The sequence below is a fragment of the Saccopteryx bilineata genome, chromosome 2 (assembly GCF_036850765.1).
Source record: "Saccopteryx bilineata isolate mSacBil1 chromosome 2, mSacBil1_pri_phased_curated, whole genome shotgun sequence".
NCBI classification, from domain to species: Eukaryota; Metazoa; Chordata; class Mammalia; order Chiroptera; family Emballonuridae; genus Saccopteryx; species Saccopteryx bilineata.
The window spans coordinates 261,423,118-261,435,191 of record NC_089491.1 but is presented as its reverse complement, the minus strand read 5'-3'; the positions used below and the strand labels follow the sequence as shown (position 1 = coordinate 261,435,191).

General features: G+C 50.6%; 1 protein-coding gene across 3 annotated transcripts; it reads right to left on the bottom strand.

Annotated features, from left to right (window-relative positions):
• Positions 1–14: 14 nt before the first annotated feature.
• On the bottom strand, positions 15–11,896 carry LHFPL7 (LHFPL tetraspan subfamily member 7). 3 transcript variants are annotated; one of them, XM_066255044.1, is made up of 4 exons: positions 11,764–11,896; positions 3,986–4,235; positions 3,152–3,290; positions 15–991 (listed from the first exon to the last, which is right to left on the bottom strand). In XM_066255044.1, the coding sequence occupies exons 2-4, from the start codon at positions 4,187–4,189 to the stop codon at positions 729–731; spliced, it is 606 nt and encodes a 201-aa protein (XP_066111141.1). In that variant the 5' UTR covers positions 4,190–4,235; positions 11,764–11,896; the 3' UTR covers positions 15–728. The 3 variants fall into 3 exon arrangements, with proteins under 3 accessions (XP_066111141.1, XP_066111142.1, XP_066111143.1); XM_066255045.1 differs by having other exon boundaries at positions 3,986–4,232; positions 11,764–11,867; XM_066255046.1 differs by having other exon boundaries at positions 3,986–4,203; positions 11,764–11,867.
• Positions 11,897–12,074: the final 178 nt, after the last annotated feature.

Genomic DNA, 12,074 nt, shown 5'->3' with positions numbered 1-12,074 from the left:
ATCTAGTGGCTTAAAATAGATGTTTATTTAGCTTGTGATCCTGTGGGTCAACAATATAGGCTGGGTTCAGCTGGGAGGTTCTTCTGGTCTTGGCTGGACTTCATGTGTCTGTGACCGCTGATAGCCAGCTGGGCAACTTGGCTCTGAGACTTGGCTGGCTGCTGGCTGGGCAGCGGGGGCGATGGCCAGGGGTCTCTTGTCCTCCAGCAGGCTGACTTAGTCTTGTTTACATGGCCAGGATGGCCATTTGCATCATGGAAACCTCCTGAGACATAGACTTGGAATTGGCGTAATTGTTTCTACCATATTCTCTTGGTCAGAGTAAGTCACCCGGTTAAGCTCTGATTCAGAAGATGAGGAAATAGATTCCACTACTTGATGGGAGACTGAAAAAGTGATATTGAAAAAGGGTATGTGTACAGGTAGGGAAATCACTGAGGCCATTTTGCAGAGTGTACCATGTTCCCAAGGTCCATGCACAAGAGGGGTCCCCAGATGGGGATGATCCTGGTTGTGACCTCAGTTTTCCTGTGTTCCCATCTTAACCAGGTAAGGTAGGCAATATTTCACCCCCTCTCCCATTTTATAGAAGAATACACTGAAGTCCATAGAGGGGAAGTGGCTTGCCTGGGGTCACAGTGAAGGAGCAGAGGTGGCATTTGAACCTGGGTATGTGATGATTTCATATAGCTATAACAGGAGCTGTTTTTGTTCCTCCTGGGAAAACTTTATTTGCTCATTTCTGGCATAAGAATGATTTTGTCAGTGTCACTGGAGAAGAAGACGGTCTTGCCCTGCACTTTGGTCATGCGGGTCCACCTGATCATGGGCAGGAGGCTGGCCAGGACTGCGTTGAGGATGGCAGTCACGTAGCCCCAGCCCAGCTGGCACTGCCCACTGCGGTACACGGAGGAGGCTCCGCAGACTTCCCTGGCGAATGGGGAGGCCAGGCTGACAGGGAAGACCAGCAGGCCCACAGCGGTGGTGGCGGCTGGAGACGGTGGGAAGGAAAGCCAGTGTGCCGGTCAGGGCTCTGGGCTGGCCTTCCATCCTGGACCTGCTCGCTCACTCATCCATCCATCCATTTATTCACTTCCCAGCTTCAGTCTTAAATTTTTTCTCTATTAAAGTGTAGTTGGCATTCAATGTTATATTCGTTTCAGGTGTACAACAAAGTGATTTGACATGTATCTACCTTACATGTGATCACAATAAGTCTGATAACTGTCTGTAACTAAGCAAAGTTAATATCGTAATGACTCATCTTTCCTTTTATCCACCCATCATTCAACTACCCTTGCACCCATTTATCCGTCTACTCATCCCTCCATTTAACTATATTCTAATCCACTCATTGTCTCCATCCATCTTCTGCTTAGCCATTCACTCATCCATCTATATGTAAATCTGCTCACTTAACCTACCTGTCCCCTCACCCACCCTTCCTTCTTTCCTCCTGTCCATCCCTCCACCCCTCCATCCCCTCATCCCCCCATCACCACCTTCCATTTATCCAACTGTTTTCCAGTCTACCCATTTTCCTTATTCATCCCTTCACTAATATATCCCTCGTCCACCTCTCAGTACAGCCACACACTCACCCACCCACCCATTCATCCATTAAAGCTGTTCACGGTGCTGTGGTGGGCACTGATGGTACTAAGGAATGGACCAGACACCTGCTCGCCTTAGCCACGCCCCGTGCAGGAGAACCAGATGAACCCTCAGCCCCCATTCCTGCACTCCAGCCACCCAGGTCTGTTGCTGTTCCCTGCACACACTTTGCTCTCATCTCCAGCCTTTGCCCCTGATGTTCACATTACCTGAAATGCCTGTCTACATTTGGCTAACTCTCATTTGTCCTTCTAGATTCAGCTCAGTGGTGCCTCTGGAAAGCCTCCCTTAACATCCTCCACCCTCCTGGAATTTTCCCTTGCACCCTGTGCCTATCCCTATTGTGCCAAATGTCCATTGAGTTGTAAATGCCTCGTGTACCCCGTCCCCACTCTAGCCACTGTGCAAGCTTAGGATAGGGAAGGACAGGGATTGTACCTCCATCCATTGAGTCAACAGCAGATATTTAGTGAGCATCTATTATGTGCAAAGCACTGTGGTAAGTGCTGGTGACATCAGGACCTAATGAAGCTGATGGTCTAGTGGAGAGAGATGGACAATAAGCAGGGAACAGATTTCAGGTAGTGAGTGCTGTGTAAAATAAAAAGGATCAGAAGAAGGAGAATGTAAGGGGAGGGGAGCTCCCTCACCTCGAGGCCATGGAGGACCTCACTGAGGCAGTGGTACTCGAGCAGAGCCCTTAATGAAGTGGGGAATTGAGAGACAGGAGACCTGAGAACAGAACTCCAGGCAGAGGGAACGGGCTTGGTGTATGTGAACGCCGAAAGCAAACCAGGGTGGGGGAGCACGTGGAGCCGGGCAGAGGGTAAGAGACGAGGTTGCTGAGAGAATGGAGGACATGGTGGCTTGGGTAGGTGGAGCCCCACAGGCCAACATAGGGAGTTTGGATTATGCTGAGTGTGACAGGAAGTCAGCGGAGGGTGGTTAAACCTGTTTGGGTGGTAGGAGCTGATTTCAGTTTTAACTGGACCCATTTGGCTAGTGCGTGGCAAACAGATCCCAGGGGGCTAAGGTGGCCGTAGGAAGCCTGTGAGGTGGCGGTGGTTCTCATCCAGGTGAGAGATGGAGAATGAATTGGGTGATGATTGCCATCAAGGCCTGGGCTAAATCATCAGAAGACTGGGTGTGAATTAGAGAAAAGCAACCCTTCAGGGCAGGTGCAGCCCTGCAGCTCCACAGCTTAGTGAGGGGAGCACAGTCTAGATGTCAGCCTCGCCCTCGACGCTGTGTGCTGGTCCAGGTAGGGATGATGCGAAGTGGACAGATGAGAGAGGTAAAGGGGACAGACTCATAGGACTGGGTTTAGTGAAGGGCCAGAAAGGGTGGTGTTAAGGGTATCATTCCTTCCCCCGTTTGTGGCTTGCTGAAGAGCCAGGAATAGTCTACGGTCCTAGGGTTTATCTCTGAGATTTGACCCAGGAGGCCTGACCCACTCTGCCCCCATGTTTTTTCTTTCATTCATCATCCATTCATTCCACAAGCATGTCTGGAGTGCTCCTTGTGTAACTAGAGTTACCTGCAGCCACCTCTGCCCCTACTCTTTGGCCACTGCCCTTCCTCGGGCACAGCGCTGTGGGGGCCAGGGCCCAGGCCAGGAGGAGAATGGCATTAAAGGCCAACAGGAGCCAGCCTCCAAGGAGAAGCACAGCGGAGACCTGCCAGGGAGAGAGGAGAGAATGTGTTGACTGGGGCGGGAACAGGAGGACACTCCCTCGCTTACTGACCAGCTCCTGAGTCCTGGAAACCCCATGAGTTCTATGCTATTCTTGTCCCCGTTTTACATGGAAACAAACTGAGGTCCAAGGAGGTAGAGTCATTTCCCTCAGGGCCCGTGGCTACTTAAGTAGTAGAGCCAGGAGTTAGATCTACAACCACCATACCCTACCTATACGGACTACCTGAAAAATGGTGCGATCACAAGGGAGGCACCTTAATAATGATCAGTTTGGAAGGCTGTGTAATCGTCCCCATTGTAACAGAGACCCCACCACCTTAGCTGCAGTTTTCCGATCTGGCAGAGCTTAGGGGGTGGCCAGGTAGGTGTGTGCACATTGTACACTGCACAACTCTGAGACACACGGGGACCACCCTAGATTTGCATGTTGATTTTAGTAATTCTCCAGCAGATGGCAGTATAGCGTCCTGAAGAAGGCGCACCTAATTTGTACAAAGGTGCTCTACGGGTTGACAGCTGCTTTTAGACTCATCCCGGGTGTTTGCTAAAATGCAAACAGTCAGACCCCACCCCACACCTGCAGAGTTGGAGGCTCGGGTTGGGGGTGGGGTGGTGGTGCAGAACGTGCCTCCATTTGCTCACATGGTCCAGTGAATTGATGAACTGAGGACTCACCTTCCAGGCAAAGTCAGGAATATCGTCTAGGGACCTGAAGGTCCCGCAGCTCTGGTTCCAGCTGTCACCCTGAAGCCAGGGGCAGTAGGTGAGGACGCCAAAGGAGAAGGTGGGGGTCTGGAACCAGGCAGGGGAGATAAGGCTGAAGGCCGAGATACAGGTCAGGGAGAGTCCCAGAGCTGCCCACGTGCTGCCCACCATCATGGAGTGTCAATGGCCTGGGGGTCGGTGAACAATGAGCTGGAGACTGCTGGGGCAAGGAGAGAAATAGCAGCTTCAAAGGCGCTTCCTCCCTAAACTGGGGATCCGTCCTGTGTTCATACCCCTGGTCATCAGCCCCCTCCGGCCTCGGTGCAATGGGAGATGCTAACAACTGGTGTGGAGAAGGGGTTTGCCCTAACAAGTTCTGGAAGTAGAACCTCCAAATCTCAGAATAAATGTTAGTGCTTAGACCTTTGAATAGACCCGGCCTGCATTGCACATCATCACCAGTGCTCCATGCAAGGCCCCTCTCAGTTCCATCTGAAGTTCATTCATTTGTTCATCCATGTATTCATTAATTCTCTCTGCCCACCAAGCCTTGCACTGTCTGCTTCTACCCAGAGGGGGCTCCTTTTCTAAGTCACGCAGAGATGTGGTGTTTCTAGCAACCACCCTGCCTATGAACTCCTGCCAGTCAGTGACTATCTTAATTATTTAATGTGTATATCTTTGTGTTTGGAGGTATTTTTGCAAAATTGACATGAATCATTTATGCCAGCATTTTTTCATTGAAGTGAATGATATTATTTCCTACATTGCGTTCTGCCTTGCACTACTTTGAGCACTAAGCGTAATGTTGTTTAGGGTCGATCCATGTGGCTGTGTGCACACATGTTCCTTTTGTCTTGATTTGAGTTCCCCAGAGAGAGATGCTGAGACAGGGGTTTGGGTGCACATAGTTTACTTGGGAGGAGGAGGAAGGGAGAAGGGAGGAGAAGGCAGCCAGGTAAGAGTGTGAAGCCGGCTGTCGCTGGGGTACCTAGAGCTTTAAGAGCTGGAGTACAACCAGCACCTCGGAGTTATCCTTCCCAAGAGCTGAGGGAGCTGCGGTCTTTACATACCAACGGCTGCTGACCACTGTTGAGGGCTGTCCCCCACAGTGGGCCACAGCAATGTGTGGGGCAAATAGGCTTTAATTTAACAGGAATAAAAAATCCACAGGCAGCAAAGCGCAGTGCTTGCGGGTGTAAGTCCCTGATGTGCAGTGACATGGTCAGGGAGGCTAATGACCATGGCCCTGACCACATCTGCCACACCGCCACTCATAGCTGCCGCGTGGCATTCCATGGTACCCTCCACAATTGACCACTGCAACTCGGGGCTTCTGTTCCCTCTACCAAGCAGCTCTGCCAGGATTAGCCATGTGGGAGGACTTATGCAAGAACTTCCTTGGGGGTACACTTTGGAAAGTCCTTGCTGTCTCAGATGGCATGTCTCTGTCTGCTGAGTGAGAAATCCCAAGTCCCTCTCTGGGGTGGCCACACCATGCCACACGCTTTCCCTCAGTGCCGAAGGTAACTGTGGACCCCCATGCCCAAACCTAGACTCTCAGTCTCGACCTCTTCCCACTTTTCTGATGGGAAAGTTGAGGTCCAGAGCGGCCATCAGATTGACCTAGACTGACCCAGGAAGCCAGTGTGGTTGAGGGAGTGGTGGTTTCCATTAATAACAGCCACCGCAGTCCACACACCATCATACGCCAGGTAATTAACATACATCACACACAACTCATTTGCTTAATGACTCCTTGGCCACAAGCCCAGAGGACTAGAGTGAGCTCATCTTTGTTGGTGGCCAGAGAGCCCACTCTTGGCCTGTGTGTCTGCCGGGCTACCCAGCCATCCACAAGGGTGGGGGCTATGTCCTTTTTTATGAAGGAGGTCACTGAGGCTCAGAGAGGTATGGTTGACTCGACCCAAGGACACAGAGGGGCAGGCTGGGTAGGAATCCCTACCCAGGCCTGGTGACTCAGTGGCAGTCCCTCTTGAGAGTCCCGAGGTGATGACCCTAATCATTACCATGCACCATCCACCTGCTGTGGGATGGGCACTGTTCTAGATGATCTTGGAGAAGCAATGGGACTTGCCCAGAGTCTTACAGCTCAGATGTAAGAAGACACCAGTACTTGAACCCAGTTCTGTCCACAGTTATACCCATGCTCGTAGCCATTCTCCTCTCCCACCTCCTTCCTCAGTTTCACTGGGCCTTAGTCTCCAGTCTCCCCTCTTTTTCTCTCCCTAGCTCTTAGCTGTCATCCGAGGCAAGACTGTGTATTTGGCCTGGTTGTTGAAAGGATTGAGAGAAGATGTAGAAGGTGCTTTGTGAAGTGCTGTGCACACAGTAGGTCCTCAATAAATGACAGTAGTGGTGGTGGTGGTGATGGTGGCGATAGTGATGGTGGTGATGGTGGTGGGCATGATTGTAGTGGTGGTGGTGATGGTGGTGATGGTGATGATGGTGGTGATCATGATTGTGGTGGTGGTGGTGATGGTGGTGGTGATGGATGGTGATGATGGTGGTGGTGGTGGTGATGGTGATGGTGTTGATGGTGATGATGGTGGTGGTCATGATGGTGATGATGGTGGTGGTGATGATGGATGGTGATGATGATCGTGGTGGTCATGATGGTGATGGTGGTGGTGATGATGCATGGTGATGATGATCATGGTGGTCATGATTGTAGTCGTGGTGGTGATGGTGGTAGTAATAATGGATGGTGATGATGATTGTGGTGGTCATGGTGGTGGTGGTGGTGATGATGGTGATGATGGTGGTGGTCATGATTGTGGTGGTGATGGTGGTGGTGATGGTCATGATTGTGATGGTGATGGTGATGGTAGTGATGATGGTGATGGTGGTGGTCATGATGGTGATGGTGATTCTTTGCAGTACTGTTATACATACCTATTATTTTGCTTCCTCATACTAATTGGGATTAACAGAGGAAAACCAAATGGAGACCCAGAGAAGTTATGCGACTTGCCCAAAGCCCCCTGATAAATCAGGGGGAAACATGAAAGAGAAGCCAATACTCTTACCCCCCAGGTTTATAGAAAGAAACACTCCTTCCTCCCCCAGCCATATGCCATCATCTCCTCTTCCTCAAGTTTCTGTCCCTGTGGCTTGCTCCTAGAGAGACGGGGAGTGCCGCAGAAGGTAGAGAAGGAAGGGAAGCACCCCAGCAATGGATGGAGAACTGAGAATGAACCGTGAGGACAGGCGGAACTGGGGCTGTGGAGTGGGGCTCCTCCAAAGGGAAGGCGAGACCCCACCGCAACCACTAACTGGCAAACACCCATGACTACCCCCTCAGGGCCCCCTCAAGCCCTCCCCAGAGGGGTGGGCACAACACCCTTCCTTCCACACTCACACACCAAGCCCCTTCCAACACACAGCAACAAAGAATGTATGACATAACCTAGCCCTGCAAGGGCCTCCACAGAATAACAGCTCTCGAGTGTTCCGGATGTAGAATGTGGATGCCATGGTGACTCAGGTGGACCACAGAATAACAGCTCTCGAGTGTTCCGGATGTAGAATGTGGATGCCATGGTGACTCAGGTGGTCCTTGGGGGAGACCCTCAGGGGGCACCTGGACCCAGCTTTATATGTCACTCAATCATAAAATGCCAGAATTATTTAGTTCTCAATTATCCTTCAGTCCCTTTCTACACGTCAAAGACAAAGTCTGTTGAAGCAGATAGGTCAACACCTCTCCGGCCATTGTCCCTCTCTCCCTTAAAGGGACAGGAAGCCTTGAACAGGCACCAGAGCCAAGTGAGAGCCTGGGGTGCAGCTGGATTTTCCTTGTGTTTGTTGTGGTGGTTGTGTTTTATTTTTTGGTGTGATTCTGGTTGTTCGTTTACAATTAAAATTTATTTTAATGAGAAAGTGAGCCACCTTGGCCCAGTAGCTCAGTTGATTAGGGTGTCGTTCTCAAACGCCAAGGTTGCAGGTTTGATCCCTGGTCAGGACACGTACAAGGGTTAACCAATGAATGCAGAATTTAGGGGAACAGGAAATCAACGTGTTTTTTTTCCTCTCTCCCCCCTCCTCATCTCTCTCTAAAATCAATCAGTAAGTTAAAACAAATTATTTTTTAAAGAAAAAGTGAGTCAATTTAATGTCTTAGCTACACTATAATAGAGGAGGCAGGAAGGCCATGCTGTCATTGATGACCAGAAGCAAGCCCAGAGGGCATCTACCCAAGGGCACCCAAGGTCAGAAGCAGCTGAGCTGCCAGCCAAGCCAAGGGCACCGATGCAGATGTCCCAGGGCCAGCCCTTCTCAACCTTGGTTTCACTTTGGGACACTAGCCTGGCCAGCGCTTTAAACATGGAAGGAATCCTGGGCTTGGTGGCCGGCCAGTCACTCCGCCATTCCCCAGCTGCGTGACCAGGGCAAGTTACCCCAGTCCTCTGGGCCTCAGTTTCTCTGTCTGTGAAAGCAGATTAGAAATCCCCAAGGGGCAGGTGGCGTTGGGTTCAATCACCGAGCAGGGTGATGTTGTAGAAAGAGGCCGACCATATCCTCCCTTCCCAGGGCTGTGACCTTGGGCACACCACCTCACCTCTGTGGAGAGTGCTGGTGGGGGTTGTTGTGAAGGTCAGAGGGGATGAAACTGCATGTGTGGTGTTGGGGGAGGGAGAGATAAGTCTTCACAGGTAGGTCGGGGTGACGTTGCATAGACTTTTCATTCCCAGGATTAGAATAACCTCATGGCAGCTATCCAGCAAGTGAGATGTGGCCCTTTGAATGAGAGAAGATGGATTTTTGTCCTTCCTCCACCAAAATCAGCCTCTCCGGGGCTTGGCAGGAACCCAAGGGGTGTAATTCCAGCCAGGAAGCTGGGGAGCCCAGTGCCGACCGAGGCCCGTGATTTAGCCTCTCTCTGGCCGCCCCAGTGGCTCTCCAGGCGTTTCTGACCTTGAAAGGAGTTTTGTTCTCCAGATAATGTGCTCAATGTCACCTGGGAAAATCACGCTGACTGTCTAGGTGCCCAGAAAGCTAAATGAGGCATTATAACCCAAAACCACATCCGGCCAGGCTCCAATTAGCTGGAATCCAGCTAAGAAAAGCTTGCAAGGGACTGAATGATTTCTCCTGCAGCTCAGCATTAACTATTAATGGTGGTCAGCAATATGCGAGTACTCGCCCAACCCTCTGCTAAAGACTTGGAGTAACTTGTTTCCTGTAAGCCTCATGGCTGCTGGATGGGAAGTCCTGTTATCATTGTTCCCATTTTACAGATGAGAAAAGGAAGGGTAATTATACACCTGCCAAAGTGAGTGGTGGACCAGGGTCTTAAACTCAGGAAATCGGGCTCCCGACTCTGGGCCCTAAGCCCCGGAGTATTAAGGTTAGGTTAAAAGTCAAGTATCCCAGTGGTTTCCTGGGGCTGCGCAGGGGGTCACCCCTCCCACTGCTGCTACCAGGGAGCATGGACAGCTGCGGGGAGCTATTGTCAGCCAGAGCAGGGGAACTGGGGCTTGGGAGTTCCCAGATGGCTGCTAGTGCCTTGGCATGTCCCCACAGCCAAGTCCCTTTCTCATCCTGGCTTCCATGTCCTCACTGGTCAACTGAAGGGGGTCATTATTTATTCAACTTATATGTGCCCAGCTCTTATATCTGGGCACTTATATCTGACCCTGACAGATACAGTGTGAACAGAACATAATAAGTCTCTCCCCTCAAGGAGCTTAGTGTTTTGTGGGCAAGAAAGACCAACAGAACAAATACAGTCCATCCATCCATCCGTCCATTCATTCATTCCACCATCCATCCATCCATCCATCCATTCAACAAATGTTTATTGAGTATCTACTACATTCCAGGAACTGTTCTAGGTGCTGGGATTTAGCATTGAGAAGAAAAGAGAAAATTACTGTCCTCATGGAGCTTATACTTCTGTGAGGAAGACAATAAGAAAAGAAGTCAATAAATAAGATGCCGGATGTTAGTAAGTGCCAGAGGAATATGAAACGGGTTGGGCATGAGGAGTGATTGGGGGGTGGTTGTGGAAAGCCTTAAAGAAGGTGAATTTTGAGCAAGAGCTGAGGGAGGCAGCTTTGTGGGTATATGGGGAAAGAATATTCCAGGCAGAGGGAGGAGCAGGTGCAAAGGCCCTACGGTGAGTGTGTGCTTGGTGTGTTTGAAGAAGCAAAGGCCCAGGTAACTGAGAGGAATAAGGAAGGGGATGAATGGTGGACTTTGTAGGCTGTGATGCTTGGTAGGCAACGAAGATCTTTGGCTTTCAACTTCTGAGTGAGATGGTGAATCTGCGGATGGTCTGAGTGAGATGGGGTATGGCATGACCTGTCCTGTGATTTTTTTTAAATTTATTTATTAAATTTAATGCAGTGACATTGATAAATCAGGGTACATATGTTGAGAGAAAACATCTCTAGATTATTTTGACATTTGATTGTGCTGTATACCCCTCCCCCAAAGTTAAATTGTCTTCTGTCACCTTCTATCTGGTTTTCTTTGTGTCCCTCCCCTCCCCCAACCCCTCTCTCCTTCTTCACCCCATCCCCCCTCCCCCCACCCCCCACCCCTGTTGCCATCACATTCTTGTTCATGTCTCTGAGTCTCATTTTTATGTCCCTTCTATGTATGGATTCATATAGTTCTTAGTTTTTTTTCTGATTTACTTATTTCACTCCGTATAATGTTTGTCCTGTGATTTAAGAAGATCACTCTTGCTGTTGGATGAAGAGTAGGTGGAAGGTGAAGGCAAGGGAGAAGCAGGTAACAGTGCTGGATGGGATGGAGGGGCAGAGAGGGAGCATGGGGGCAGGAGTAGATGGGTTCTGAGTCTTTGCTGAAGGTCATAGGCCAAGCCACTGGAATTGCTGAAGGAGTGGGCTTGGGTGTGAGAGACCATGAGGAGGCAACGATGCCTCCGGGGCTTTTGACCTCAGCACCTGAGACAGGAGAGCTGCCATTACTGAGATGGGGATGCTGTGGGGGCAGCAGGTGCTAGGAGAGGGGCCGGTATCTGAGTGTGATGTAGCCTAAGTGAACTTCGCCTGTGCATTTCATCAACCCATTGATAAACAGGTGTGTAAAGGCCCAGCTCTTCACCAAGAGCAAGCCCAGGGCAATGTTTGGGGCGAGTGCAGAGTTGGGCACCTGATCCAGCTGGGGCGGGGGGAGGGGGTGCCAGGTGACGTCCAGGCTGAGGTCTGAAGATGGGCAAGGTAATGGTGTTAGGAGGTGGGATCTTTGGGAGGTGATGAGGTCCTGAGAGTGGAGCCCTTATTAATGGGATCAGTACCTTATAAAGAAGACCTCAGAGAGCTCTCTGCCCCTTCCTCCAAGTGAGGACACAGCAAGACGACAGCTGTTACGCACCAGGATGCGGACTCTCTCCAGACCCCAAATCTGCCTACATCTGATCTTGGACTTACTGCCCGGTCTCCAGAACTATGAGAAATAAATTTCTGCTGTTTCTAAGCCGCCCTGACTGTGGTACTTTGTGAAGAGCAGCCTGAACAGATGAAGACACCCATCTACAAAAAGATGGCTGTGTCTTGCCCCGAATGGGACTTCACCTTTGGAGGTGATGGATTTCTTTGAAAATACGATTTAAAACTATGGATGCACTTCCCCATGCAGGGGCACATGCGTGCGCATACACAGACACACAAGAGTGTTGTAATTGCAGGGGTTCATGGACCCCTGAAGCCCATTATGGCCCCTGGTTACTACTTTCCTCCCTCTCCCCTCCTCACCTCAGAACACTCTTCCTTCCAGATTCACCCGACTTCAGGTTGCAGCCTCTTCTGCCCAGGCTCCAACGTTAGACATAAGTCTGTGACCTTGTAAGATGTCTCCTTCCCTTTGAAGAAACACCCAGGTTGGTGAACAAAGCCCATGTGGGTGATAAGCTGTGTGTGTGTGTGTGTATTTTTCTTCCAAGTTCCTTAAGTCAACAGTCCTGCACTCTGGGCTGCTGGGCGGGCTGGGCAAAGAGGGAGGTCCCAGTGGGGTGAGGGTGCGGTGTTTCCTGGGTAGGAGAAGGTGTGAATAGGGATTACGCTCT